The following is a 27,718-nucleotide window of genomic DNA, read 5'->3' on the forward strand; positions in this document are numbered from 1 at the left end:
CCGCTCCTCCTTCCGCCGGAGTGAGTGAGTGAGTGAGAGAGTGAGCGCCGGCCGGGTCGGGCGGGGGCGCGGAGGGAGGGAAGGCGGGCGGGCGGGCGGGGGAAGGGAGAGGCGACCCGGTGGGTCGTCGTTGCGGGGCCGGAGCGGCCTCCCCGGGGCCCCGGCGGGCCGGGCTGGCGTAGGCGCAACTAGGCGAGGGCTCGGCGGGGCCGTTAGCGGCCCGGCCGGCTTGGACCCCTTGCCTCCCGCGGGGCTGGACCTGCGCGCCCGCGGCCCCCGCGGCCCCCACTCCGCTCCCGGAGTCCCATTAGGTCAGGCTCGGAGTCTCCGGGGCCGCCCCCCAAAAAAAAGCGAAGCGCGTGGGGCCCCCCAACACCCGGCTCGCCTATTCTTTCCTTGCCTGCCTGCTCTTCATTCTCCTCTTGCTTCCTTCCCCCTTCCTTTCCAGGTTGCTGAGGTTTGGGGGGGCTGGTTTGTTTCCTTTTCTTTTTTCTTTTTTAACTGGCGGTGCTTTGCAGCTTGAGGGGTGTTGTTCCTCGGCCCCAGATCCTGGGTTTGTTTCCATGACCATGCTCCTCTTTTTTTTTTTTTTTTTGTAGCGCACCCCCTTGGGCCATGGAGGCCGAAGAGACGATGGAAGGCCTCCAAGAGTTCCCCGAACACCACAAAATGATCCTGGACCGATTGAATGAGCAGCGGGAGCAAGACCGCTTCACGGACATCACCCTGATCGTGGACGGTGGGTGCAGGCCGCCCCGAGATCGCCTCGCCGCCGCCTCCAGTTCCGGGGAGCCCCGGGCGCTTGTCAGTGGCCGCGCCGCCGCCGGCGAGTTCCACTAAAACTTAACTCCCTTTGCACTTCTGGCCGCCCCAACGCTCGAGAAAGTTTCCCTCTGTGAGGACATAGGGGGGTATAGAGGGGGGGATCCCCGAGAAGGTGATCGATCCCCAAGCACTGAGCCGACCCGACCCTCTTTGAGACTGCCCAGGCTGGACTGGCTTGCCTTTGGTCGCTTGAGAGGGGTGCATGGTGGTGGCGCACCTCTTCCCCCAAATGATCTTGCTGGAAGAAGGGTGCAGACTTCTTTGCGATCATTTACTTTGGGAGTCTCCCCTCCCCTTCCCTCCCCTCCCCAATGCGGTAATGGAACTCCTTAAGAGTCAATGGGAGGCCACCGCAGCTTGGGAGAATCCAAGCTCTTAAAAAAAAATTTTTTTTTTAATTTTTTTTCTCTTAGAAGTTTCTTAAAGTTTCTTAGACGACCCCTGTCGAAAGTCTAGCTTTCAATAGTCTAAGCCTATTGATGCTTCTTTCTAGAGCAGAATCATCAAGCTTGGTGTTTATTCTATGATCTCCTCCCAGCCCCCAAGCTAGCTGCAAATCTTTTTTGCTGTTGTATTTATCCTGGAGAACTTTTTAATTGAATAGGATACACCTTGTGTTATACCTTAAGTGGGGGCGGGGTCCTCCTTAGCTCCTGAAGTGTTGTAAAGTGACCTGGACACAAAGTAAGATGACTTATTTTTTTTGTCAGAGGTGATGGCTGGCTTCTTGGCTAATTGAGAAGATGAAGATCTTTGGGGATAGTTGCCAAGAGTATGCTGACTAGTAATTTTTATTTTGTTATGAAGAAAAAAGGTTTTATTTTATAGCCTAACATTAGATTATTTTGGTGTAGTTTATGTATGGTTTTATTTTCCTTTTTTTTTTTTTTTTTTTCATCTAGGACATCATTTTAAGGCCCATAAAGCTGTTTTGGCTGCTTGCAGCAAGTTCTTCTACAAATTCTTTCAGGAATTTACTCAGGAACCTTTGGTGGAGATAGAAGGTAAATGCTTGTTTCAATACGATACATAGTATAAACATAGTGAAAGTTTTAGAAAGTTAATTTAGCTAGACACCCTAGGAAAGAGGCATCAGTGTTTCCTATTACGTGACAGGATACATTGTTCTTTTGACACCTGAGAACTCTTACTTTCTGTAAAGTGCTTGGTAAAACGATCTGCCAGGAAAAACTCAAGTTAGTTGGAAGATGGCCTTTCTCTTAAGGGATTTTTTTTTCTGTCTGGTTTTTTTGTTTGTTTGTTTGTTTTTGGTTTTTGGGCCACACCCGGCGGTGCTCAGGGATTACACCTGGCTGTCTGCTCAGAAATAGCTCCTGGCAGGCACGGGGGATCATATGGGACACTGGATTCAAACCAACCACCTTAGGTCCTGGAAAGGCTGCTTGCAAGGCAAACACCGCTGTGCTATCTCTCCGGGCCCTTCTGTCTGTTTTCACTGTCTTTTTTGAAAACATTTAAAAGTGAATTCTTATCTTTGGTGGATCCAGATGGGACATGGAGGGATGCTTTAGATTACATGGGCAGCCTCTGTGTTAACAGAAATACAGATGATGGAACAGTGTGTGGCGAGATGCCATAATAAAAGATGAAGAAAGAGGAACTGATGAAGGTAGTCAGAGGAAGTTCTAGTGCTTGTAATGAATGTCAAAGGTATGCGCATCTATTAATTGCCTTAAAATAGAGAGTGCTTTGGAACTCATTTACTTTTTTGTAGTATTAGTCTCCCAGTTTCCAGGTAATGTGACTTTTCTGAGTTTCTTAGTACTTCTTTGAATTATTTTTTTCTAATTTACTATTAGGGAGTAGATTCCAAAGATTACAAATAGAGTACAAAGATGATTTAACTGATGTGGAGATTGTAGCATTTTCCATTTATGTCCTTACTTATCATGCTTTTTGTCATCAGTACCTCCCCACCTTCAGAATCCTAAACTGTAGGAAATGGCAGCTCTTTTCTTTTTAAATACTTTGAACATCTTTTAGGTTTTTGAATTTTAGTTTTGTATTTCTGTGTCTGTGTACTTTGTTTTGAATGAATGTGTTGCCTAGAAACACTATTCCCTTGGGACAGTTTGGTGCCTAGGGGACTAAAGAAAATGTAAAGAGTTAAAAAGAATATTCTATTTTGACACATGCTAATTATCTAACATTCTTTCTGATGTAGATTATTAGATTATATGTGACAGAACACAGGTGTGGTGAAAGTCTAGAAAGCTTACCATGGGGGGGGAAATCTATTGTGTTCAATTATCAGACAAAGATTTTTTACCTATTCACTAAAGGAAGTACTGTGGGATACAGAGTTCACTTCAATTGCTTTTATTTATTTTTATTTATTTATTTATTTTTGGTCATCTCCAGAATGTGGGTGATTAAGGCTTGTGATTATTTTTCTCTTTGGGTGGCAATAATCATTGACTTCTGTCTGGTTCTCCACTCAGGAATTACTCCTGGCAGATTTGGGGAACCATATCGCATGCAAAAATAATGGGTCAGTCTCCGGCAAAGTGCATTGTTAGAGCTTCATAAATTGGGGCTGTTTATCCCTTTGCGTGCCTACTACCTATTGTTTACCTTGCTAAACCCAGGTAATAAAAGGGTTGACGAGAGACCTTAAAGAGGTTGTAAGTTTAATCACAAATAAGAAACGAGTAAAGAAAGGCATATGCAGCAAGTGCTGGTGATATACTTTTTTTTTTTTTTTTTTTTTTTGGTTTTGGTTTTTGGGTCACACCCAGCAGTGCTCAGGGGTTACTCCTGGCTCTACACTCAGAAACTTATCCTGGCAAGTTTGGGGGACCATATGGGACATCAGGATTCAAACCACTGTCCTTCTGCATGCAAGGCAAACACCCTACCTCCATGCTATATCTCCGCCCCCTGGTGATTTACTTCTAGATAATGTTACTGGGGAGGGAGAATGAGTGATTTAATTTACCTTAAAGAATGATTTCAAAAACTTTTGAGTACTCTATAAAAGATTCAAAAATTGGGGCTGGGGAAATAGTACAATGTATAGATAGGGTATTTGATTTGCATGCGGCCAACCTGGTTTTGATCCTCGGCATCCCAGGTGGTCTCCTAAGCACTGCTAGGAGTAACTCCTGAGTCTGGTAGAGCCAGGAATAACTTCTGAGCATTGCTAGATATGACCCCCACCTCATCAAAAATTAAATGACTAATTTCTGATGGATTGAGGAATATTAATTACCAGAAGAAGGGTGGTTCTTTTTCTGAAGGATGAACATTTTGTAATTATCTCTTATAGCTCTCAATACTTTTAAACCTGCTGAAGTCTGTTATAGTTAAGCACACAAGTCCATGCTGTTGAAACTATGGAAAGAAAAGAAAATGAAAAATGAAGGAGCTATTTTCTGCTCTTATTTTTCATATTTAGAGTCCATTTGACTTTAGTATCTTAAATTTTATTCTTTATAAATCTTGGGGCCACCCTTGGCATTGTTCAACTGCTGCTCAAACAGCACCTCTGAGGACATGGATAGAAGTAGCAAAAGGACAGTGGTGGAGAGTGCTAGGCACTTTGCTGGTGAAGTTTGGTGACTGTATATCAAAACCAAAAACATTAGCACTATTGTAAATATGGCTTAAGGAATATAAAAACAAGCCAAAAAAATGTACTGCTGCTGTTGAACTCTCTTTGACCCTAATGTCACCTAAAGTCCTTAACTTGAGGGTTGTGGAGGAAACCATGAGTTGTAATTAGAAAAGCTGAGGTATACCCCGAATTTGATTGTTTGCTAGTTCCATAACTTTGGACTTTTTTGACCCTCCCTGCCCCTCTTTAAAATAAGTAAAATATAATGAGTAATTTTGGATTATGTTATGGACATTTTGACACTCTGGAAATTCTCTGAGGAATACTTTTGCTAGTACTGGGTTTTATTTTAGCTAGCTGGCATTCAACTCAGTTTTCCATTTTTGTTGTGTTTTTTTGTGCCTTGGGTGGTGGTACTCAGTATGCTGTTTCTAAAGACATTGCTATAATCATCTCAGCTCACAGCAGTTTGTGGCGAACTTGGTGTGAGCTTGGACCCGCAGGCAGATTGAGAGAACTTTTCCAGCTTCCTTTTCTGATTTCCTCTGTACCAAGCACTTGTTTTTATGGTATTCTGACTAGAAAATGGCCGTTTTTAGTTTCTATGTGCTGTAAGCTTTTTCCTGAAAAAGAATCTTCTGGAGAACGTGATGAGAGAGGAGAAAAATGTGACTTCTCATAGCCGTAGAATAGAACAGCATATTCTTCATATCATGTTCTATGTAAGAGGGCCTCAAACTTTCCTTGCTGAATTTTCTGGAAAGTTTTTAAAGTTCCTAATCTTTCTAATAGTCGTTATAATGGTTGAGACCACAGCCATGACAATTGCATTAGAATTGTCTTTAAGGGCAGGGCCTAGACTTCAGTATTGAAGTCTGTTAACTTTGAAAATCACTGATGTTTCCTAGTGTGTTAAAATGGCTTTTAGCCACAGGTGTGTAGCATCAGAACTGGTGCTTGCCTAGAGGCAGTGCTATCAGGAAAGAATAAAAAAATAAGATCCTGATCTATGCACATTGCTTAGACCAGGAAGTTTTTCTATTTCAGATTTTGTTTTTTATTTTGTTCAGTTTGTCTTTTTTGGGGGGGGGTGGGGGTGCCATATAGGATGCCAGGGATCAAACCATTAGGTCGCTGTGCTATGCTCCAGTCCTGTCCAATATTTTTATAACTTACTGAGCAAGGCTGGTTGTAGTGTACTTTATATTAGATAGTGCTGAATTTTCATCTGTAAAGCATGAGCAATAGTCCATAATGATGATTCTTGGCTTTAGCTGCACCTTGAACATTTCAGACAAATATTTGCAAGTGCCCTGCCTCTACTTTCAGATTGGTTAGCTGTTTTGAGGGATGTGATCTTTTTTGTTTTGTTTTTTTGTTTTTGGGCCACACCCGGTGACTCTCAGGGGTTACTCCTGGCTTGGGGGACCATATGGGACGCCAGGGTCCAGGGTCCATCCTAGGCTAGCGCAGGCAAGGCAGGCACCTTACCTCTAGCGCCACCGCCCGAGGGATGTGATCTTATCTCTATATTTAAGGATTTTCTAGGTCCTTGTTATTTAACATGTGGTCACAGGTCCATTGATACTTAAACAATATGAGAACTCGTTAGAAATGTAGACTCAAAGGCTCTATCCCAGGCCTGCAGAATCAGCAAGATCAGTCCCATTTGATGGTGTAGCACAATTAGTTGAGCACTGCTGTAGGATGACACCTGTGCACAGCCAACTTTGAGAATTGCTGCCATTGTTTTCTTGGTTTGGGGACCATATCTGTCAGTGTTCAAGGATCACTCTTGGCAGACTCAGAAGACTATAAAGGGTGCAAGGAATTGAATCTGGAATGGCAAGTGTCCTACTTAACTATCTGAGAATTGCTATTATTGGGCTTTATAAAAGCAAACAACATTTTAAAGCAGCTCACTATGCTCATAAGTATAAGCTATTATAGGTACAAACTGAGCTCATTTCTCTGCCTGTTTTCTGGTTCCTGAAATTAGTACCATTGAATAGAATATAGAATCATGAGTTCCTCATAGACTTGAAATCAGAATCCTCCTTGAAGTCATTTGCATCCATTTTCAGCCCTGTTTCTTAGATTTATACCATATAAAGTCTTTACTTGGAGGTGAGAAGGCTTGGCCGCACCAGGTGCTAGTTGAGGATCATTTCTGACTTTGTTCAGGAGTGACTGCTGGCCATGCTCATGATACCATTTAGTGTACCAGGGATTGAATTGGGTCAATGACCTACCAGGCAGGCTCCTTACTTTTATTAGGAACTGGAGATGTGATTCAGTGGCAGACCATGTATTTGAACTGGAGGTCCTGAATTTAATCCCCCTCTTCCATCATTGTATCTTTCATCCACTAAAAAGAAAAAGAAAAAAAAAATTTTTTTTTTTTTGGTTTTTGGGCCATACTCAGCTCTTTGCTCTTAGCTCAGAAATCACTCCTGGCAGGCTTCAGGGACCATATGGGATGCTGGGAATTGAACCTCAGTCTGTTTTAGGTCAGCTGCGTGCAAGGCAAACACCCTGCCACTGCTATCTCTTCAGCCCCTAAAAAGAAAAGTTTTTGTTTGGTTATTTGTTTTTGGATCACACTCTTCAGCACTCAGGGGTTACTCTTAACTCTACACTCAGAAATTACTCCAGGCAGGTTCGGGGGACCATATGGGAATGCCAGGATTCGAACCACCACCGTCTTTCTGCATGTAAGGCAAATGCCCTACCTCCATGCTATCTCTCCGGCCCCTAAAAGAAAAGATTTAAACTAAACACTTATTCCCCGCTTTAAATCAGACAGCCTTCTCACCTGAAATTCTGTCTTCTTTTTTTGTTTGTTTGTTTGTTTTGTTTTTTTGGTTTTTGGGCCACACCCGGCAGTGCTCAGGGGTTACTCCTGGCTATCTGCTCAGAAATAGCTTCTGGCAGGCATGGGGGACCATATGGGACACCGGGATTCGAACCAACCACCTTAGGTCCTACTGCTGTGCTATCTTTCTGGCCCCAATTTCTTTTCTTTTCTTTTTTTTTTTTTTTTGGCCCCAATTTCTAACTTTCTAAGTCAACTTTTTTTTTTTTTTTTTTTTTTTTTTTTTGTGGTTTTTGGGTCACACCCGGCAGTGCTCAGGGATTATTCCTGGCTCCAGGCTCAGAAATTGTTCCTGGCAGGCACGGGGGACCATATGGGACGCCGGGATTCGAACCGATGACCTCCTGCATGAAAGGCAAACGCCTTACCTCCCATGCTATCTCTCCGGCCCCTAAGTCAACTTTTCTGATACCACAGATCCAAAGTACCTGATAAAAACTGATAATAATTCTACATTCATGTCCAAAATATTAGCCTCTATATCAGAGATAAAATATCCAAGTACATATCAGAAGAGGGGACAGCAGGTAGGGCTCTTGCCTGGCACACAGCTGACCTGGTTTCAATCCTCAGTTTCCCATGTGGTCAGTCACGTGAGCACTGCCAGCAGTCACCTCTGAACAACACTGGGCGCAACCTAAAGACAAATTTAAAAAACGTGTAAGCTCAAACATCTTTTGAGTAGTGTTTTGTTTTGTTTTGGGGCAACATCCACTGATGCTCAGGGTTTACTCCTGGCTCTCCACTCAGGAAATAGTCCTGGTGGGCTGGGGAGCCATAGAGATGCAGGAATCAAACTGGTATCAGGAATTCTTTAAATACGTTTTTTAATTGAACCATCTGAGATAAAAGAAAGTTGTTTGTGATTGAGTTTCAGTCAAAACACGTTCAACACCCTTTTCATCGGTGCACATTTTCCCCCTGCCCTACTTGCCTGCCTCTATCGCGGACATTTTTTCCTCTCTTCACCAGAGAAGTTTTAGCATTTACTTAAGAAAAAATTAGGTGTGGGGTATATTAATATTTTTAGGTACTGTTTAGGTAAATCTTTTTTTTTGTTTTTATTTTTTATTTGGGGGGGGGGGGGGCGTCACACCCGGCAGTGCTCAGGGGTTACTCCTGGCTCTATGCTCAGAAATCACTCCTGGCAGACCATATGGGTACCGGGTTTCGAACCCATGACCTTCTGCATGAAAGGCAAACAACTTAGCTCCATGCTATCTCTCCAGCCCCGTTTAGGTAAATCTTATCTTCCTGAATACCCTAGTGTAAAAGGTGATGCAAGGGCCTGGTGAGAAAATGAACTGAGATTAGAAAGTCACCATGTTAGTTTGGTAGAGAATCAAATTTTTGTTTTTTTTTTTTTTTGTTTTGTTTTGTTTTTGGGCCACACCCGGTGGTGCTCAGGGGTTACTCCTGGCTGTCTGCTCAGAAATAGCTCCTGGCAGGCACCGGGGACCATATGGGACACCAGGATTCGAACCAACCACCTTTGGTCCTGGATCGGCTGCTTGCAAGGCAAACGCCGCTGTGCTATCTCTCCGGGCGCCAAATTTTTGTTTGTTTCTGTTTGGGGTCATACCCAGCGGTTCTCAGGGGTTACTCCTGGTTCTGCGTTCAGAAATCACTCCTGGCAGGTTCGGGGACCATGTGGGATGCCGGGGATTGAACCCATGACCGTCTCATGGGTCATGTGCAAGGCAGACACCCCACTGCTGTGCCATCACTCTGGCTCCAAGAATAAAATTTTTTACTGGTACTTTACTTTTTTTGGGGGGGGGGCACACCCAGTGACACTCGGGTTACTCCTGGCTATGGGCTCAGAAATCGCTCCTGGCTTGGGGGACCATATGGGACGTGGTGGGGTGGCGGGGATCGAATTGTGGTCCTTCCTAAGTTAGCATGCGCAAGGCAAATGTCTTACGCTCTGTGTCACCACTCCGGTCCTGGAACTTTACTTTTCTGGACAGGTGATTTGAGTCTGGGTCCTGTTAGCTAATTGGCTCATTAGTTTATTCCTAATATCAATGTTGGACAGACTATATAAGAAGCACCTGGGATTCTTTTTTTTTTTTTTTTTTGGTTTTGGGTTTTGGGCCACACCCAGCAGCGCTCAGGGGTTACTCCTGGCTCTATGCTCAGAAATCGCTCCTGGCAGGCTGGGGGACCATATGGGGTGCCAGGTCTTGAAGTCTTGAACCACCGACCTGCATGAAAGGCAAACGCCTTACCTCCGTGCTACCTCTTTGGCACTGCACCTGGGACTCTTTTTATATATAATTATCTTTATTTAAACACCGTGATTACAAATATGATTATAGTTGTATGATTACAGTCATGTAAAGAACACCCCCCTTCACCAGTGCAACATTCTCACCACCAATTTCCCAGATCTCCCTCTTCCCCACCCCCCCACACCTGTACTCGAGACAGGCTTTCTACTTCCCTCATTCATTCACATTGTTATGATAGTTTTCAGTGTAGTCATCTCTCCAACTGCACTCATCACTCTATGTGATGAGCTTCATGTCATGAGCTGTACCTACCAGCCCTCATCTCTCTTGTCTCTGAGATACTGTTAAAAATGTCTTTCATTTTTCTTAAAACCCATAGATGAGTGAAACGATTCTGCGTCTTTCTCTCTCCCTCTGACTTACTTCACTCAACATAATAGATTCCATGTACATCCATGTATAGGAAAATTTCATGACTTCATCTCTCCTGACTGCAGCATAGTATTCCATTGTGTATATGTACCACAGTTTCTTTAGCCACTCATCTGTTGAAGGGCATCTTGGTTGTTTCCAGAGTCTGGCTATTGCAAATAGCGCTGCAATGAATATAGGTGTAAGGAAAGAATTTTTGTATTGTATTTTTGTGTTCCTCAGGTATATTCCTAGGAGTGGTATAGCTGGATTCTATGGAAGCTCAATTTCCAGTTTGTTGAAGCAATCTCCATATTGCTTTCCATAAAGGTTGTACTAGACGGCATTCCCACCAGCAGTGAAAAAGAGTTCCTTTCTCTCCACATCCCCGCCAGCATGCTTGTTTTCCTTTTTTGTGATGTGTGCATCTCCCTGACAATTAGTGATGTTGAGCATCTTTTCATGTGCCTTTTGGCCATTTGCCTTTTTTCTTTTTCAGTGTCTGTTCATTTCTTCTCCCCATTTTTTGATGGGGTTAGATTTTTTTTCTTGTATAGTTCTGTCAGTACCTTGTAAATTTTGAATATTAGTCTTTTATCTGATGAGTATTGGGTGAATAATTTCTCCCACTCAGTGGGTGGCCTTTGTATTCTGGGGCATCTGGGATTCTTAACAGGAAGCTTTCGTTGCTGCTTTGATTCTGGAGATTAGGGGCCCATGATTTTTAAAACTTAAGTTGATCTTTAATGAACCAAGTTTGGGGACTAAGTTCATAGTTCTTTATTAAGTCCTTAGAGGCCAGTTGTATTCTGTTTTCTTCCCACCACACCAGTTACATTCTTTGAGATTATAAATCTTTAACATAATTTTGTTACTCTAAAGATAATTCAGTTAAATGATATTCCCAATAGGATCTATGACCACGTCTCATAACCAAATACTTCAGCAGCCATAGCATACAAATATTTGCCCTCAAGTTAGATAAAGACTAAAGACTATAAATAGTCCTATGCTCATTCAGATCAAGTTTACGGTCAAATTTACGGTAACATCTTGCAGGACTTTGGAATTGTAAACAAAAGATAGTGGATTTGTCGTGAATGGGACGATGGGTAGTCAGAGTATCCCATCTTACTTAAAAATTTTCGACATGGACTTTGGAGTTTGCATTCTAGGTCTGATCCTCGTTTTAGCTCTTAGTAACTGTGACTTTGACAGGTTAACTTCTGTTTCCATTTCCTCATCTGTAAAATGGGTATGTCCTATAATAGTGGTTAATAAGATTAGTGAAATTGATTATAATATAAAGTGTTTAGTTATGCTATAATATGGCATTATATATGTATTTGATTAAAATTTAAATTCAGGAAACAATTACACATTGGTTTTCGGAAGAAATGTACTTTTAAACTTTTTGGACTTCTAAAAAAGCAGTAAAACCTACACCATTAGATTAATCTCATGGTAAAGTGTAAGTACCATGGTCAAAAGACAAGGAAGAAATTTGGGGCCCAAATAAGCATCAGTAGACCCAGTTGTTTTTACTTTGTTCACTTGATAACATAAAATATATCTTATGGCATTTCTCAATATTCAGATTTTATTTATATTGAAAATGAGTCTACTAAGACTCAGAAATTCTGATTTGTCCCAACTGTTTGAGGTCCTGGAAACTAGAACTATAAAACTTGGAAATTCTGACTCCTTGAATACCCAACATTATATGAATAGAGAATCATGGATCTTCTTCCAGTGTCTTTACTATTATCCTGAAAACCACACTTGGGTCTTCAAAATTCATGGAAATAACCTAAAAAAATACTTCATATTTTAGAGTTAGATTTAGGCATTTTTGTTATATCCTAGGGGTTGAACCAAGAGCCTCATACATATAAAGGAGGTTGTGTTAACAGTACGCTATCCCTGAATCCTGCTTAGGCTTTTCTGAACATAAAAATGTATGCTAAAATTATTTTCATCTTTAGCTTTTTGTAATCTTTAACATACTGAAACAATAATGGGAGCATATGGAGCAATAATACTCAGTAGGACATTTGCTTTGCATGCATCTGATTAGTATTCAGTCCCTGGTACCCCTAGAAGTGATCCTCAAACTTTTTAAACATGGCACCAGTTCACTGTCCCTCAGACCATTGGAGGGCTGGACTATAAGTAAAACAAAAATTATGAACAAATTCCTATGCACACTGCATATATCTTATTTTGAAGTGAAGAAACAACAGAAACAAATACAATATGTGGTCCAAGGGTGTAGTTTGAGGACCACTGCATGGTTACCTGAGCCTCCAAGGAGTAATTCCTGAGTGCAGAGCCAGGAGTAACCCCTGAGCACTGCCAGGTGTGTCTCCAAACCACCCCACCCAAAAAAAATAAATAAATAAAGGGAAATGAAACAATAGGACAAAAAGGTTTTTGGGGCGCTAAAATTTAAAAATCTCACAAGATGTAAATTTGGAGTAATCATCTTAATTTTGACAGTGACTAGTATTGTGAAATGAATCTACAATGATACAATTATTTTCAAGTATTTTGCAGTCAAGAGATGATGCCCTTGAGTTATGTTGGCCAAAACAAGTAGAGTTCAGCCTGGGGGAAGTCTTCAAGAGCCAGTCATTAAAGTTATGGGCATTAGAATTGAGTCTTTGAGATTGGTGGGTGGTAGGATATGTATGATCACATTAAATTTATTAAACATTTCAGAGGAATGTGTGGAAATGAAGGTAGGAAAACTGTTGTTCTGAGACCACATGATCCCCCATGCATCTTTAACTGTGACCTCCTTTCTTTCCCCCCCCCCCACCAAAAGAGAAGGGTTGGTTTGAGGATTATAGTGTCTATTAATTTAAAACTTAGAAAGGAAATGAGTGGTAAATAGAAATGTTATGTGAGGACCTTGAGATGCAGAGTGGGCAGAGTGGTACTGGACTTCATTTGTTCTGCTTTAGAAACCTATTGAAGATTTAAGAGCTGAGTTGCTGCAGTCCTCCCAGGCAGGAAAATGTGTATATCTAACAAGGATTAGCCAGCTTAATGTGTTTGGTTTGGGGGTCATATTCGAAGGTGCTTAGGGGCTCTGAGCTCAGGAATCACGCATAGTGGGCTTGGGAGACGATATGGGATGCCTGGGATTGAACCTGGGTTGTCTGTTTACAAGCAAGCACCCTAGCCGCTGTACTATTGCTCTGGCCCAGCAACTTATGTATTTGACATATTTTATTGTTCTGTAAGGTATGTTGGGATTATTTTAGGAAAGACCTTTAAAATAGCTTGATAGATATCCTGGAAATTGACTACAAAATTACTGTAATTTTAGTGAGTATTCTACCAGGAAATTATCTTCAATTTTGTGTATGTGGACTAGTTTTATTTAGGAATTATGGGAGAAAAGTGGGGAGTGTCCCATAAATGAAAGGGAACTTATGCCAGAGGTGGATGTGGATGACATCAGAATGGGGTGCACCAGGAGGTAAATGCTTTAAGTGACAAATAAAGGGTGCCAGAGAGCTCAATGAACTCTGCACATGAGTGTCAGGTTTAACACTCTGGCACTGCATGGTTCCCTGAGCACCATGAGCAATGATCCAAGCACCATGGGCTGTAGCCTCAAAACAATCAAGCACCGAACACTGGTTTTTGTTTTTAAAATAAATGTTGAAGATTTAGTCAGTGTGATTACTAATAAAGCCCTTTTTTCTTTTAATCACAGGTGTCAGTAAAATGGCATTTCGTCATTTAATTGAGTTTACATATACAGCAAAGTTAATGATACAAGGTGAAGAAGAAGCCAATGATGTATGGAAAGCAGCAGAGTTCCTACAAATGCTAGAAGCTATCAAAGCCCTTGAAGTCAGGTAATTACCATTATTTGTTTTATTTCCTTTTGTTTTTAAAAGGGGTGTGTCCAAATCAGGCAGTGCTGAGAGCTTACTTCTGGCTTTTAATTAAGTTTTTATTTACTTTTTTGGTTTTTTTTTTGGGGGGGGGGTCACATCCGGCAGCGCTCAGGGGTTACTCCTGGCTCTACGCTCAGAAATCGCTCCTGACAGGCTCAGGGGACCACATGGGATGCTGAGATGCGGTCCTTCTGCATGCAAGGCAAACACCCTACCTCCATGCTATCTCTCTGGCCCCCTAATTCAGTTTAAGATTCAGAATTTAATTTTTTTATTATTCATTTTTTAATGTGTGATTTACAGCTATTAACAAATGAACCATTTTAAAATGAGAAAATTGAAGATAAAATTTGCCAACTGGGGTGATAATCAGTATATTTAGAAATCCACTGTGGCCCAGATGTATGCCTTTTAGATTGTAAATGATTCAGATGGGCTAAGATCTAGCAGCTCTGAGATTTAAAGCACCTGAAAATGAAAGGGAAAAATTTCCATTGTGTTACTTGTGGCTATGAGAGCAATTACTTTGTCGATTTTCCTCATATTAAAATATTTTGTAGAAAAAGTTAAATGATAGAAAAAAATTTAACATGCTTAATAATATTGTCAATGAAGAGCTCACTTAGACTCCCTGTGGCCATTTGTTGGTGCTACACAGTGTCCTTTTCTGTTGCTGGCCTATGCACATGGTGCTGTAGCATGTCACCTGCAACTCTTCCTGAGATGTGGACTTTCCTACTTTGGTGCAGGGTTATTTATGAGGCCTCTCTCTGCCTTTGGAGAAGTGCATCTCATCCTCTCCTTCCCTTCTTCAGAATTTCCAAATAAAACCTGTCTTTAAAAAAAAATAAGATGTTGATAATGAAGTGACTAAAAATGGGAACTCTAGACTCAGGCTGCCTGGGTATCATCCTAGTCTACACTCTGTGGCCTTGATAAATTTTCTCAACAAGTTTCCTTGTTAATTCAATTGACAAAATAGTGATTCTTTTTGTTGATTTGTTTTGGGGTCACAGCTGGGGGTGCTCAGGCTTTATTCCTGGTTCTGCATTCAGGTCATTTCTGGCGGTGCTTGGGGGACCATATGGGATGTCGGTGATCAAACCCAGGTCTGCCAAGTTCAAAGTAAACTCCCTATTCACTGTGTTATCTCTCCAGCCCCATAAGTAATGATACTTTCTGCCTAGATTTTTTGTTGATGATTAAGTAGAGGTATGTAAAGTGCTTAGGGTGGTATTTTTGGGTCATACCTAGCAGTGCTCAGAACTTACTCCTAGGTCTGTGCTCAGGGATCACTCCTAGTAGACTCAGGGAACAACATGAGATGCCAGGGATTGAACCTAGGTTGACTGCATGCAAGGCAAGTACCCTACTCACTATAATATAGCTCTGACAAGTTTTATGCTTGTCTTCATTTTGGGACCACACCCAGTAGTTTTCATGGGTTACTCCTGGCTCTGCGTTCAGAAATTGCTCCTGGTAGGCTTGTAAGGCAAGTTGCATGCCAGGCAAATGCTCTACCTTCTTTACTATCTCTCTAGCCTTTTTCCTTATTTTTTTTATCTGTGTATACATATATATTTTTTCTATGGTGACAGGGTATTTTTATAAAACTTAGATATATTGTGTGTTTTTAGATTTACAAACCATTGTAAATGTACTTGGTAAGGAATTAATCCAGAAGTATAAATTCTGGGATTTGGAGAAGCTTGTGTTAGGATTGTTGGGCTCAAAGTTAGAAAACGTCACAGCATGATGAACCTTTTCCAGACCGTTCTATCAGTTGGAACTTCACTACAAAATGTTGATTTGCAAATGTTCACAAGATAATGCTTGATGAGTAAGTCCTAGAATTTTGTTAGGCTTTGTCAACATCTGCAAGTTGAAGTGTGATAGAACTGCAGTCAGGACCTCTGAGACAGGATATCTTCAATATAGTGTAAACTTGTCACCATAAGAAAGAAACTTGTGCCAAATCTTGACTCAGATAATGGTCAGGTTGAGGGTTTTTCTGGTAGCTCTTCTTTGTAGCTAGCTCCTTCCAAATCTGAATGGTGAAGCATCAGTGCTTTTTGACATCAACAGGACATAAAATTGTCCTCACCCAAAAGATGGATATCGTTTATTCCTTATCGATTTAATATAAGTGCTTTTTCCTATAAAACCAGGTGGAATGGCGAAAAGTGTCTGAATTAAATAGTGGTGAAATTGGAGTTTCTCTCATTTCTGAGTTCCTTCCATATGCTTTGATGGGCTGAAGTAATAGTTAAAGACCTTTTTTGTTTGTTTGTTTTCTTGGGGGGCCACACCTGGCAGTGCTCAGGGGTTACTCCTGGCAGGCTCAAGGGACCGTATGGGATGTTGGGGATTGACCAGGTTGAAGGCATGCAAGGCAAATGTCCTCCGTGCTGTGGTCTGGCCCCTAGTATAGACCTTTTTAAAGAAAAAAGATTCTTTGCGCCACCTAAGCAATGTTTTTGGGCCCATGAACCACACTAGTGACACTGAGCCAGCTGAGCTGGATAGATCAGTTCTGGGTCCCTGTGTGCTTGGGAATTACCAGGGTACATTCATCGTTGGAGAAGCAATGGTAGGGAACAAACCCAGAACCACCCACATGCCTCCTAGCCCTCTTTACTGACTGGGCAAAGGGTTTTAATTTTACGAAAATCATTTAGCCAGGTTTTTGTTACTTCTGCTGATTTTATCCCTAAGTTCTCTTGTAATTTGTTTATTTTGAAGCTTTAAATCTTCTTGTCTGGAGGTTTTCTGTATTTCATCTTCAGGTTCACTGATTCAGTCCTCAGCAACTGTTATTCTGCTGGTGAGGCCTTCCAGTGAATTTTTCATTTTGCCTACCAAATTTTTCAATTCTGCTCTTATATCCTGTGTTTTATTGGCATTGTTTCTCTAGCTTTTTGAACTTCCTAAGGATATCCACTCTGAACTCCTTTTCAGAGAGGTTATTTATGTAGGGGATTACTAATGATTGAGTCTGTAGAATTGCAGTCTTCGACTACAAGGCATGGTGGGGTTTTGTGCCACTTTACTGAGGTTACTCTGGTAGACTCAAGGTGCTTCTTTCTTTTGGGGGGGGCCACACCCGTTTGATACTCAGGGGTTACTCCTGGCTAAGGGCTCAGAAATTGCCCCTGGCTTGGAGGGACCATATGGGATGCTGGGGATCAAACCGCGGTCCTTCCTTGGCTAGCGCTTGCAAGGAGACACCTTACCTCTAGCGTCACCTCACCGGCCCCAAGGTGCTTCTTTCTTATATCACTGTAGTCTTCCCCATTGCAAGGGAGGTCTTGGGAAATTTTATGTGTGTGTAAGAGATGATCTAGTGGCTGCTCACTTGGGCAGACCCCCATCTGCTGTTAAATCTTTGCCATTTAGGAGCTGGGGAGACTTCAAAAGGATAATGCAGAAGGCCTGGTTTGATCCCTGGTACCACATGGTACCCAGAGCACCACTGCAGAGAGCAGGTCCCAAGCACTGCTAGGCTGAGACCCAAAACACAAAGGACAAAAATCAAAATACCAGTGGCCAGCACTATAGCACAGCAGGTAGGGCATTTACCTTGCACATGACCCACCCGGATTCCATCCCCAAGATCCCATATAGTCCCCTGATCCTGCCAGGAGTAATTTCTGAGTGCAGAGCAGGGTTAATTCCTGAGCATTGACAGATATCACCCAACTCTCAGTCCCTGCCCCTTATAAGAGTAAATATCCTCATTATCCCAGTAGTACAAAGATTTTCTTTGAGAATTTTAGTTATTTTAGATCTTGTATTTAAATGCATGATTCATTTGAATTTTTCTAGGGCAAGGGTCAGTTCATGTTTCCCAATTGGATACCATGTGTTTCAGCTGCATCTCTTTTCACTTGGGATGTGGTTCAGTGATAGAGCATTTGCTTTGCATCGGTGAAGTCCTGGGTTCTCTCCCTGACACCCTTCCCCAAATAATAATAACTAATAGTAATAATGTCTTTCCTCACTAAATTAAGTCTTAAGATTGCATACTACTGCCTTCTAATCTTGTTTTCTGTCTTAACTATGAATTTTATTACCAGGTTACCCATTTCCCAAAAAACATGCTAGGACGTCTAAAGATTTTTGAATCTATACCTTCTGAATTTCAGGAACAAAGAAAACTCAGCTCCACTAGAGGAAAATACCACAGGAAAAAGTGAAGCAAAAAAAAGAAAGATTGCAGAAACATCAAATGTTATCACTGAGTCCTTGCCATCTGCAGAATCAGAACCTGTTGAAATTGAAGTGGAGATTACTGAAGGTACAATAGAAGTGGAAGATGAAGGCATCGAAACATTAGAGGAGATGGCTTCTGCCAAACAGTCCATAAAGTACATTCAGAGCACAGGCTCCTCTGATGATTCGGCTCTAGCGCTTTTGGCAGATATTACCAGCAAGTACCGCCAGGGTGATAGGAAAGGACAGATAAGCGAAGACGATGGCTGTGCATCTGACCCAGCAAGCAAACAGGTAGAAGGTATTGAAATTGTGGAACTTCAGCTGTCACATGTGAAGGACTTATTCCATTGTGAGAAATGTAACCGTTCATTTAAATTGTTTTACCATTTTAAGGAACACATGAAATCACACTCCACTGAGAGTTTCAAGTGTGAAATATGCAATAAAAGGTACCTTCGGGAAAGTGCATGGAAACAGCATCTCAGTTGTTACCACCTTGAAGAAGGTGGAGTAAGTAAGAAGCAGAGAACTGGGAAAAAAATTCACATATGTCAGTACTGTGATAAACAGTTTGACCATTTTGGACATTTTAAAGAGCATCTTCGAAAACATACAGGTAATTAGCAAATACTCTATTAAAAGCTTTTTTTTTTCCATAGTCACTGTAGGTTTTATGTTTCTAAATCCCTTTTAAAAAAGTTAACGTCACAGAAACTAGAATTCCCCTCCCAGTATTTTCAAATATGCAAAATACGCATTGCTTTTAAGAGTATTATTTGCGGACCAGAGAGGTAGTATATAGGATAAGTCATTTAACCTTGCATCTACTGCGCCAACCCAGCTTTGATCATCAGCACCCCATATGAGCGTTGAGCCTGCCAGGAGTGATCCCTGAATATAGAGCCAGGAGGGTTTATTTGGTCATACCTACACCAGGGCTAAAGGGCTACTCCTGCCTTTACACTCAGGAATTACTACTGATGGTGTTCAGGGGCCCATATAGAGTGCTGGGGATTGAATCCAAGCCAGCCATTTGCAGCACAAGTACTATCACTCCACTCTCCCTGCTGTCCCCATTTTTAAAAGCTGTGCTTTCTGGGCCTTGCTCTGTATTTTAATTTTGTATTATATGTAACGCTTAAGTTTCTGCATTAAAAAGCAAAAGATTATAATAATGTATATAAATCACCTGAATAGACAAAACATTCACTATAAAGTAAATGTTAATCCATTATTTAAAATGTATAAAAATCCATGATATATATATATGTTTTATTATATATAAGTGCTCCTATCTTAGCAGATAGGAATAAAGACCTTCCTTAACCTTATAAGGAAAACCAAAAACCCTTATCTTTAAGGAGGCTCTTTTAATGCTTAAAAAACTGATTCCAATACTATAAATTTCCAAAGCTGTTCTCTCTTCAAGAAGCTCTGTATTTTTCCTTCTAATCTCAATGTTAACTTAGGTAGAATATTCTTGGTGAGATGTTGATTTCATGGTTTTTACTAAATCCCACCATTTGCTTTTGGTTTGTAGCAGCACATTTGATGGATCTGTTGTGACTACTTTCCTCCTTAGATATTGCAGGTTTCAATATTCAATTAGGCTTTTGTTATTCTGATTATAATGTCTTGGAGTTTTCCTATTTGAGTCTGTGTTCTCTGTGGGACTTTTTGGCCTCTTGAATCTTGTGCCTCACCCCTCACCCCTCAGGGAAATTCTTAGCTGTAATTTCTTTAGTGGTTCATTATCAATTCTGCCTTCCTATGCTTCAGGGACTCCAATGATTCTTAGATTGTTCTCTTTAACTCATCCCGTCTCTTGAACTTTTTGTTGTTGTTGTTGTTTTTGTTTTTTGGGTTTTTTTGTGCCACACTCGGCGATGCTCAGGGGTTACTCCTGGCTGTCTGCTCAGAAATAGCTCCTGGCAGGCACGGGGGACCATATGGGACACCGGGATTCGAACCAACCACCTTTGGTCCTGGATCAGCTGCTTGCAAGGCAAACGCAGATGTGCTATCTCTCTGGGCCCTTCTTTTCTTTTATTTTTTTCAGACTTAAAAAAAATCTATTTGTTTTCTAGAAGGTTTTTTTTTTTTTTTGCATCTCATAGTTAATTGATCTTTTCCTTAGGCCTTCCATATCACCTACCATATTTATTCTTCGTTTTTTTTACTTCTAATTTTAGTTTTCTCATTTGGCTATTATGTTTTCATGGGGTTTGCTGACTACCTGTCCTGTGCCGTAGATTCTTTGAAATCATTTAAATGTTCACAAAATGATGTCATTGTCATTTTCTGAGTATTTGCAGAGCTAGTTAACATTGGATGAGCCTTCTGTGCTAGCCTTTTCATTGGTTGAGTTTGGTGGGATCCTATGCATTGTCCCCATTGTGTTTGTTATGCTGCTACTATGTTTAGAGCGAATCTTTGTATTTAGCACTCCTGGGAATCTCTGGGGGATTATTTAAGTTGGATGTTGCTCCTTTTCTTTAATAACATGAGATATTTGGTTGAGCTGTGATGAGACAAGTTGTCATTCTGTGGTTCAAGATATGTGGAGTTGGGTCTGCAAGGATGGTGAAGGTCATTTGGGAGGCTGCTGGAACCCAATTTTCAAAAGGCCCCAGAAACGTCAGTGGATGTTAACCTACCCTGGAAGATTGGGTGAGCAAGCAGAGGGTCTGAGAGGTTTATTTTTGATGCCTCTTGGAGGAATGTCAGCTAAGAGCATTTTGGGCAAAAGAAGAGTACCACAACACACAGACATTGAAAAATGACTCCTGGAGCACTACTCAAAGTTTTATGGCTACTTGATATATGGCTGGCAAATAGAATTTGGGTGTTATACTCATTCTGCTGATTAGGAAACTCTTGGAGCAATAAAAACAAGAATGAGGAAAGAGTTGGAGATAAGACACTAGGTACATGGAATCTGAAGGATTTAGTGATTTGTGAGATGGAGGATAAGGAGAGGTGACACCCAGCTCTCAATGAATCGATAATCTAAAAAGGTGAATCTCTTTTTTTTAGTAGATCTTCTCAGAAATAGCTGTTCTTCACTGTTCCAGATTACATTCTCCCATCAATTTTTGGGCCACACTGGTGCGCAGGGCTTATTTATCACTCTTGGCTCTGTGCTCAGGGCAGACTCAGGTATTGGGGAATCAAACCTGAATCAGCCACATGAAAGACAAACACCTTACCTGCTGTACTAGCCCTCCAGCCCTTTCCTTACATTTGTAAATACACACAGATTAACAAGCTTTTGAAAAAAACAGAAGCATATAAATACGGTTTTTTAACATTTAAATATCTTGAGCTCTTTTAGGTTTGATTTTAGTTTGGGAACCATACCATTAGTCTTCAGGCTTTTTCCTGGCCCATTTGGGTACACAGCAGTTAGATATCCTACCATCCTGCCTGCTATACTATGATACCAGCCGCAGTCTTTCTTTCTTTTTTTGGTTTTTGGTTTTTGGGCCATACCCAGTGACACTCAGGGGTTACTCCGGGTTACTCCTGACTCTGCTCAGAAATCGCTCCTGGCTTGAGGGACCAGATGGGACGCTAGGAGATTGAGACACAGTCAGTGCTAGGTCAGCTGCATGCAATGCAAACTCTGTACTGCTGTGCCACCTCTCTGGCCCCAGCCCCAGTCTTGAGTGTTCTTTAGACTATACTAATCATTTTTGAATCTTGATTTTTCACCTCTACTGTGACTGGTATTCCGTGTGTGAGAATACTATAGTTTATAATATCTCCCAACTTTTTTTGTGTTGTAAAGAGATGTGTACCAATGCTAATTCCAAATAATTAGACCTTAAATTTTCTCAATCATGTATAATTCTATGTAAATAATAGTTTATAATTGTTCTACAGGGGTTTGGGGGGGTGTATGATTGTGTCGTATGATTGTGTCTGTTTTGCTTGGCTCTCATCTTTATTACTACTCCTCCAACTCTAAAAGTTCAGTCCTGTGTCTAAAATATTAGTTTCTTGAATTATCTCATTCTTTTCCTTACTTGAACTATCTCATTTAACTTTCTAGCACTTTCATATTCTCACATAGTTTATTGCCCTTTTTCTTTCTGACTTTTCATATTTCTTGTACAACTTGAGTTGCTTTGAATATTTTGTTGTTTTTTGTTTTGGGGCCACACCTGGCAGTGCACAGGGCTTATTCTTTTTTTTTTTTTTTTTTTTTTTTTTGGGTCACACCCAGCGTTGCTCAGGGGTTACTCCTGGCTGTCTGCTCAGAAATAGCAGGCACAGGGGACCATATGGGACACCGGGATTTGAACCAACCACCTTTGGTCCTGGATCTGCTGCTTGCAAGGCAAACGCCGCTGTGCTATCTCTCCAGGCTCAGGGCTTATTCTTGACTCTGGATTCAGTTATGGAATCTGGGCCAGTCTTCTACAAAAGCAAGAGTCCTACCTGCTATACTATTCCAGTGACCACTCACTTTTTTTTTCTAAAAAGCATGTTTTCTTGCCTCTTGAGCCCTTTTTTTTTTTTTTTTTGGTTTGTCTTTTTAAACAGGCAAACAAATCTCCTTCCTCACATTTTTTTAAGTGTTTATTCCTACTCCTGATTTGTTTTGTTTTGTTGGAATATACCTGGCAGTGCTTGGGTTACTTCCTGGCTCAAGAATTACTTCTGGTGGGCTCCTGAGACCATATGCGATGCAGTGATTGAACCTGGGTTAGACACGTACAAGTCAAGCACCCTACCTACTACACTACCACTACAGCCCTTTTCCCCTATTATGAACAAAAACCATGTCTCATCTAATGTGCGAAAGCGTTTTTGTATGTGATACATGTCTTTTTCAACACAGTGCTTAACTCCCCTGCCCTCGGCCCACACTTGCAGATAATGTACCTGTCTTCCTGCCATCTTGGGTGAGCATTCATTGTGTTTTCTCCTTTGACACAAGACGAGATTTTCCTTTCTTACTATTATAATCATATCTTGATGTTTTCAAGATTCTTTTCCTGTTCTGTCATTTTACTCTGCCTCTTTCTCCATTAACTTATTCTCCTTCTGCAAATAATTACTCTAAAGAAACATCTTGAGTGACATCCCTTTTGACCTCCATCACCACCACCTCACCTGACACCTCTCCTTTTGTTTTAACATGCTTTTTTGAAAGAATTTTTTGATTGACCTTTCACTGACTTGCTCCCCTCACTCCCTGTCACCCCCACCATAGGGGTTGATTTATCTGTACAACTATGTACCCGCCTCTCTTTCTGCTTTGCTCAAGAACTTTAAACTCAACAAGACACAAAATTAAATTCATAAATTTTTTCCAGTACTCCTCACTTCAAATTTACATAGATATTTTTAAATTTTTTGCTGGATGATACTTTCAGCCAACTGGAAGTTGTTGCTACTATTCTCCCCTCACCCACCAATCTGTTTTAACCCTTACCACCTCTGCCTAGAATAAACTGTTCTCTCATTGAGTTCTCAGCAGAATAAACCACTTTTCTTTTTCTTTTTTTCTTCTTCTTCTTTTTTTTTTTTTTTTTTTTTTTTTGCTTCTGTAGTGTTATTTCCCATTACTTGCTTCTGCTACAGGTCTTCTACAATGCATTACATTTATTTTCATTATTTCTCCTTCATGAAATACCTTAACCTGTTACAAAAAGTTTTCAGAAATACTTTAGAACAGTTTGTCTTAATCTAATACACGGTCTGGCACTTAGTAAGTGCTCAGAAATTGTGAAATGAATAGAATGATATGTTTTCTGAAACAAATTCACTTTTTTTAAAGGGAAGTTTTTTAAAGGGAAGATTTAGTTTCTTTTACAAAATGCAAAAACAGGGACCGGAGAAATACCATGGAAGTAGGGCATTTGTCTTGCATGCAGAAGGACAGTAATTCGAATCTTGGCATCCCATATAGTGCCCCAAGCCTGCCAGGAGCGATTTCTAAGCGTAGAGCCAGGAGAAACTCCTGAGTACTACCGGTATGACACAAAAATAACAACAATAACAACAAAAAAAATGGGGCAAAAACAAGAAACCACCTTATTAGTGAAAGTACAAATAAAATTACTGAACATTTGTTTCTGGTTCTAAAGAAGTCTTTTTGAATATAGAAGTGTTTGAATCATAAACATTGATCCAGAGATGCCTTACATCAGGGGTCTCAAACTCAATTTACCTGGGGGTCACAGGAGGCAAAGTTGGGGTGAAGCAAGACCGCATAAGGGATTTTGCTTACCGAATATTCGCAATAAAAATCGCATTGGTGGGGCCGGGCGGTGGCGCTCGAGGTAAGGTGCCTGCCTTACCTGCGCTAGCCTAGGAGACGGACCGCGGTTCGATCCCCCGGCGTCCCATATGGTCCCCCAAGCCAGGAGCGACTTCTGAGCGCATAGCCAGGAGTAACCCCTGAGCGTCACCGGGTGTGGCCCAAAAACCAAAAAAAAAAAAAAAATCGCATTGGTAAGAAAAAAAAAATCGCATTAAACATTCGCATACCCCGAACGGAACTGCTCGGGGTATGCGAATGTTTAATGCGATTTTTTTTTCTTACTAATGCGATTTTTATTGCGATTATTCAGTAAGCGAATAATCGCTAATAACTGTGATATTTGAAGGCTGGCCACGGGCCACAAAATGTTGTACAGAGGGCTGCAAGCGGCCCGTGGGCCGAGAGTTTGAGACCCCTGCCTTACATACAGTTCACTTTGTTTCAGTCCCTGGCACCACATATAGTTCCTGCACACCTCTAGGAGTAACCCTTTAGCATAGAACCAGGAGTAGCTCCTGAGCATCACCAGAAGTGGGCCAAACCCTCCATCCCCACCCCACCCCCAAGGTATAGTTAGAAAAAAACTAGAAAAATTTTGCTTTATGAGTTTTTTCAATGTATATTTTTTTTCCTATTTTAATAGGTGAAAAACCGTTTGAATGTCCAAATTGCCATGAACGGTTTGCTAGAAATAGCACCCTCAAATGTCACCTGACGGCATGCCAAACTGGAGTGGGGGCTAAAAAGGGAAGAAAGAAGCTTTATGAATGTCAGGTATGTTATAGGTATCTTTTGTCCTTAGCAAAGGAGGCTATCAGTAAAATTACGAATTACATAGCTAGTTTGATACCTGTGGTTATACTTTACTGTAGATCATTAAGATTCAGGCTCTTGTCATTTTGCAGGAAGTGGCTGATCAACTGCAGTTGAATTCTCTTTCATAATTAGTATTTTTTTATTCCCCCAAAATGTGTTGATTCTAAATAGTGGTTACAATTACTTGATATTCATAGAGTTTCTTCTTTTTTTCCATTTTTGGTCCACAGTTTGTGAGTTTATGGCTTATTCTTGACTCTCTGCTTAGGGATCTCTCCTGGTGGGGCTCAAGTGACCATTTGTGGTGCTCCACCCATTCTACTCATCACTTTAGCCCCAAATCTATTTCATTAATGAGGTACTAAAGTTTTAAGTTGTTCCAAAAATATTTATTATAAACTTGATCAGCTAAAAGACTAAGAGGGGTGGAGATATTTACAGCAGGCAGGGTGTTTGCCTTGCAAGTGGCCGGGCCAGATTCAATCCTTGGCACTGCATATGGTTCCCTTATGTTCTGCCAGGAGTGATCCCTAAGAACTGCCTGGTGTGGCCCAAAAAAAGAAACAAAAAAGACTTAAGAATTATGAAATGACTTGAACCAGGTTTTCTAAAGACATTATAAATTTTATACTTGAGTTTTTCTTAGGAAAAATATCTGTTACCTTCCTCTTGGAAATGTTACTCCTTCTGTTTATTTCAGGTCTGTAACAGTGTGTTCAACAGCTGGGACCAGTTCAAAGATCACTTGGTGATACACACTGGAGATAAACCCAACCATTGTACTTTATGTGACTTGTGGTTTATGCAAGGAAACGAATTAAGTAGGCATCTCAGTGATGCTCATAATATTTCAGAGCGTCTAGTCACAGATGAAATTCTTTCTGTAGAAACCCATGTGCAAACTGAACCTGTGACGTCAATGACTATAATAGAACAAGTCGGGAAGGTACATGTGTTGCCACTGCTTCAGGTACAAGTGGACTCAGCACAAGTGACTGTAGAACAGGTCCATCCAGATCTGCTGCAGGATGGCCAAGTGCATGATTCACACATGGGTGAGCTTCCAGAGCAGGTTCAGGTGAGTTACCTGGAAGTAGGTCGAATTCAGACGGAAGAAGGAACTGAAGTCCATGTAGAGGAGCTCCATGTTGAACGGGTAAATCAGATGCCAATGGAAATACAAACTGAACTTCTAGAAGCAGACTTGGATCAAATGGCCCCAGAAATCATGAACCAGGAAGAGGAGAGAGAAACTAGCCAAACAGATGCTGCTGAAATTGCCAGGGAAGATCACGAAGATGCAGATGGTGTAGCGACCGAATCACCAGTGGATTCCCATGCTGAAAAGGCAGGGAATGAAAACAGAACACCTGTACCAGTTTTGGACTGAAATGACACATGAATATATTTTTACATTATATGTTGGGTTTTTGAACTGATGGGCAGTGTGACTGTCCTTAAGCTAACAGACAAGTGGACCAAAGTTAAATTCTTCTCCTGTTGTGCTGAACTGTTTCTGTTGGAGTAAACTGATTCTTACCTTACCCCCGTTAATGCCACAGAGGAGGGATTTTTTTCCCCCTATAAGTGAAGAGGGACGTTTTGAGAGGTTTATTTCTGGAAACTTAAATGAATTATATTCATAATATATAGTTGGGTACGAACACCTATTTTCATTATGATAAGGGTTCGCCCTTCTCTTTTACCCCCAGGTCATGCCCTCCTAATTCTTTTTCCATATTGTAAAATCGAACAAATCATTAGAATACAATCCTATGTATTCTAATGCATGTTAGAAAATTGAATATATAGGAAACACAAGGTTGCATGAAGAAGTGCATTGTTACTGTGCAGTTCAAGTTTTGGCTTCTGGCTTTCTTTAGTTTGAATTATCTTCTTGTCTACCTTAATAGTCACAGACTTCATCTCTATACCTGAAACAGAATGGTGATGGCAAATTTCTAGAATGTCAAAAAAAAAAAAAATCCACACTCATGTGCCTTTTCAAAACCAACTAAACTACTATGAAGCATCTCTGGTTCTTTCAAAGTTTGTGTTCTAGGGAGTGATGTAGATGATACTATAGTACTTCTAAGGAACAATGTAGATGTTGCTAGTACTTTATATTTTTGCTTATTTCACTTGTTGGGAATTTCATTTTATGGCAGCTGAAAGGCCAGTTTCAATTGGAAAAATTCATTTATATCTGTGGTAAATTTTATTTTGATGAAAAGTTGCACTAGTATTTTTATCACCAGATGAAAGAAAAGCATCACTTAAAAATTAATGTATTTAAAAATACAGAAAAAATGTATATAATCTATCAGGCTTTGTTTTGACAGAATCCCTCCCCCCTCCAATCCTTAATGTAAAGATCTTGTGCTATAACTTTTAAAGCCATACAAATAAGAGTGCTAAACTGTGGACTTAAAAGTAGATGTGTAAATATTTTTAATCAGTATTACTTGGGAAATAAAATATAACCACAAAATGATCCAATATGCTATTTTCTTTACCTGTTAAATTTTGGGAGATATTTACATTTTTAAAGTAAACTTTAAAATAATGTGTCCTTGA

General features: G+C 40.8%; 1 protein-coding gene across 1 annotated transcript; it reads left to right on the top strand.

The window, feature by feature from the left end:
* Window positions 1–27,718, top strand: ZNF131 (zinc finger protein 131). Its single transcript, XM_049768255.1, has 7 exons — window positions 1–28; window positions 600–739; window positions 1,728–1,829; window positions 13,650–13,794; window positions 17,982–18,667; window positions 24,969–25,099; window positions 25,842–27,718. Exons 2-7 carry the CDS (start codon window positions 616–618, stop codon window positions 26,529–26,531), a joined length of 1,878 nt encoding a protein of 625 aa, XP_049624212.1. The 5' UTR covers window positions 1–28; window positions 600–615; the 3' UTR covers window positions 26,532–27,718.

Source organism: Suncus etruscus, chromosome 2, assembly GCF_024139225.1.
Source record: "Suncus etruscus isolate mSunEtr1 chromosome 2, mSunEtr1.pri.cur, whole genome shotgun sequence".
NCBI classification, from domain to species: Eukaryota; Metazoa; Chordata; class Mammalia; order Eulipotyphla; family Soricidae; genus Suncus; species Suncus etruscus.

Coding starts and splice junctions, on each gene's coding strand:
- ZNF131 (XM_049768255.1), top strand. CDS start 616: ATGGAGGCCGAAGAGACGATGGAAGGCCTCCAAGAGTTCCCCGAACAC. Junction 740..1,727: donor CATCACCCTGATCGTGGACG/GTGGGTGCAGGC, acceptor TTTTTCATCTAG/GACATCATTTTAAGGCCCAT. Junction 18,668..24,968: donor GCATCTTCGAAAACATACAG/GTAATTAGCAAA, acceptor CTATTTTAATAG/GTGAAAAACCGTTTGAATGT.